At 48.8% G+C, this 3,300-nt stretch overlaps 1 protein-coding gene across 2 annotated transcripts; it reads left to right on the top strand.

Annotated features, from left to right (window-relative positions):
• LOC123134274 (E3 ubiquitin-protein ligase RMA1H1) lies at positions 1-2,524 on the top strand. Of its 2 annotated transcripts, none has more exons than XM_044553546.1 (2): positions 1-118; positions 1,698-2,524. In XM_044553546.1, exon 2 carries the CDS (start codon positions 1,729-1,731, stop codon positions 2,452-2,454), a length of 726 nt encoding a protein of 241 aa, XP_044409481.1. In that variant the 5' UTR covers positions 1-118; positions 1,698-1,728; the 3' UTR covers positions 2,455-2,524. The 2 variants fall into 2 exon arrangements, with proteins under 2 accessions (XP_044409481.1, XP_044409480.1); XM_044553545.1 differs by lacking the exon at positions 1-118 and adding an exon at positions 1,204-1,612.
• The last annotated feature ends 776 nt before the right edge of the window (positions 2,525-3,300 follow it).

Here is a 3,300-nt window from a genome sequence, read left to right as displayed (position 1 = left end):
CGGAGCCGGACAAGATAGGTTCGCGCGGTGGAGTTGGCCTCAAAGGCTTCTTCGCGCGGAGCCCCGCCGAGAGAGAACGGGAGGCGGAAGGTCAGCCGTGCGCGTGCTGCTATCGCAGGTCCGTCCTTGTCCATGGATTCATTTATCCGATGCTGGCGACTCTTTTTTTACCTTCAAAAGAAGTGTCTAATGTTATGGCTGTGTTCTTGGCGATACGCTTTGCGTTTTAGGTTTGATTCATGAGCGTGTGACGTTGCAGCTTTACTATTCTTGATTCGGCTCCTTCTTAAATTACAATAATAGCTTTGATAAGTAGTTTCTCTGTTCTTGGCTCTGGGGTCTCTGGGTTCAGTCCAGGCGGCTAGGCTTGTTTCTTTCATAGCTCTACTGGTTTTAATTTTTGCTAGATCAATCTGCACTGTTATTATCTTCAACAACCAGATTGTGTTGGTCTTCCTTCCAATTGATGTGGGAATTTCTGGTCTCCAAGAGCAAATGAATGCTCAGATATCATTTCAAGGATATACTGCATATGGTTTAATAATTTGGGTGCCATTAGCCATTAAGAGAATCCATGACTACTGTTAGATCATCATACTGCGCACTGTTCATCATCTCTGTACCTGATGATGCCAACAGCGTTCTTAATAGCCGCAGATTTTTAGTCCAATAACTGCATAAGAAGGACGTGCCTGGAGGTCTACTAAGTCAAAAGTTGTTGGCCGAATTATATATCCTTGTTACCAAGCCTATCAACCATTACCTTCCCTTTGTTTATTGTTCTTGTCTTCTCAAAGATCACTAGATATGCTTGCAGCCGAGCGCTTTGTTGTGTTCAGTCCCGTTGAGTATATACCGCCAAAGCTGTATCGCTTCTTTATGATTGTTACCCAGTAAAAAGAAGTGATGCGCAACTCAGTCTCTGAAAAATGTTAAAGCGCTGACATTTTTTATTGCCCTTTCAGCAATATCATTATGATAGCATTGCATTCTCCTTCCTGCCATTCGCTGTGTGGTCAATTCTGTCTCCTTGGTCTTGTCTTGTCTTAAAGAAAACAAGGATAACATCAGGTCGGTGTTTCAGTGATCTGGCGACCTTATCCAAAGTCATTGTCTAGGAGCTAGGACGCACGTTAATTCGCTTGAGAGGCAGGTTAGGGAAATGCCAAAAATAATTAGAGAAAAGGCTTATGTGGTATACGTACTAGTATAAATAATGACACAAGAGGCAGACTGCCAAGGTCAGTCACATAGTGCATTACGTAACGTTTTCTATCCCTTGTCTGAAGTACTAGTAGTACCTTGTTTAGCACGGGACCCTCTTTAGGTTTGGCTAGACTGATTACGACACAACAATATCCTGCAAATTCTCTGGGCCAAGCAACCCCATGGTTCCCTTTCTTACAGTTGTAGCATGTGTCCCTTTCGGATCTTGGTGACACTGCCCACCTTGTCACGACGGCATCACACATGAACCCGGACGGCACCGCGCGCCACAAATGTGCAGTTTGCGTGGCTTGCTCCGTCCCTCTCGTTAGTTGCCCTGCTCTAGTGGGATTCATGATAATCTCACTACGGTTTGATCAAGATGTCTACCTTGAATTATTGATTGGTGAGCTTTTTGTTCAGTGGCCATCTTCTCGCTGCGCGTCTCTCTCGTTTGTGTAATCCGACCGACCTTTTGGTTCCTTTTGCAGCGCCGTGAACTGTTGAAGGTGCAAGAGTAGGATGAATCAGGTTAGCGAGGAGCCAAGGGATGATCCGTCCAAGAGGGTGAGCGGGGCCGCGCCGGCGGCGGCACGCGCCGGCTGCTTCGACTGCAACATCTGCCTGGACTTCGCGGTGGAGCCGGTGGTCACCCTCTGCGGCCATCTCTACTGCTGGCCTTGCATCTACGAGTGGCTGCGCCGCGACGCCGCCGGCGGCACCATCTCGACGGCAGGGCGGCCGTGCCCCGTGTGCAAGGCCGCGCTCACGCTGGACTCGCTCGTGCCGCTCTACGGCCGTGGCGGCAGCCGGTCCGGCAAGTCACGGCTCCGCCCGGCCCTTCCGCGCCGGCCGACCGTGCACCGGGGAGCCGTCGAGCAACAGAGCGCGCGAACCAGCGGTGGCAGTAGCCACCGGCGTGTGATCGTGGAACCCGATTCGCCGACTCGTTCATCCCGACACGCGCGTGTCGGTGCCGCGCAGTTCGACATCCTGTACCCTCCTCCCGCCCAGGGGCGCGGAATGAATGCGATGAACTCGACGACCGGCGGGGTGCTCGGCGGGATGGCCCTGGCGTTGCTCCCCTGGGTGTTCGGTGGCCAGGCGCCGGCGCCGAGCTACCCCCTGGGCGAGCTGCAAAACCTGAGCCCTAGGCTGAGGCGGCAGCACATGGAGGTGGAGAGGTCTTTGCATCAGTTATTGTTCTTCCTCTTTGTGTTTGTAGTGCTGTGCCTGCTCTTGTTCTGATCTCCCGGAGGACATTCGTGCAGCTTCTGTACATATAGCGTGTGGTGTACATAGTAAAATTCTAAAAGAGGTCATGTGTTAGCACTATTAACAAAATGTCCAGCCTATCTGCCTGTGTGACAAGTTGCGATCATACAAGAGCAAACAACTCCTGTAGTGTCATACGTGCCTCAGTACTCACAGGAACCGAGGGAGCCCTCTTTTTTTTTTTTACTTGAAACCGACGGAGTCCTTTCCTGGAAAAACACAAAGGATGCATTGTTGAAAAGAAATCTGTTTTCAAAATGTATACTCTCAACAGTGGCGGAGACAGACCTACTCGAATAGTTGGGAGTATAGCCCTAGGCCTAGTAACATTGGATTTTGTAATTCCTTCCTATAAAATATACTCCCTCCGTTCACTTTTTTAAGTCGTTTCAGACAACTCAAAATGTGTTGTTTTGCACATTGTCTGAAATGTCTTCAAGATTTTATAAAAGTGAACATTGGGAGTATGAAATAACTATACTGCATCACTCAAACAAGCTTAGCCCTAGGTGTAATTCGATACTATCTCCGCCACTGACTCTCAAGAAATTGACTCACACTCATGTACTTGAACAATCATAAGCAGAAAGCCTTACCGCGTTAGAACAACAGTTCAGGCCTTAAGACTACGACTAAAGACATCCGAAGTCGTTCCGGCATGCCTATACCCGCTTAGTTCGGGTTGGAGCGAGCACTTGCATCAGGCCTCACAAAATGGGACGACCTAGGTAGGTTTCAGCTAAGTTCGTCTTTTCACCTTTTTTGCTTTGTTTGATATTTTATTCTTGTTTTCAAAAATATTATGTCTACTCTTATAAA

The sequence above is a fragment of the Triticum aestivum genome, chromosome 6B (genome assembly GCF_018294505.1).
Source record: "Triticum aestivum cultivar Chinese Spring chromosome 6B, IWGSC CS RefSeq v2.1, whole genome shotgun sequence".
In the NCBI taxonomy this organism is placed as follows: domain Eukaryota; kingdom Viridiplantae; phylum Streptophyta; class Magnoliopsida; order Poales; family Poaceae; genus Triticum; species Triticum aestivum.
The sequence above is the reverse complement of the archived record's forward strand: the minus strand, read 5'-3'. Positions and strand labels throughout refer to the sequence as shown.

Bases quoted from the DNA above. Each gene is read 5' to 3' on its own strand.
- LOC123134274 (XM_044553546.1), top strand. From the start codon at position 1,729: ATGAATCAGGTTAGCGAGGAGCCAAGGGATGATCCGTCCAAGAGGGTG.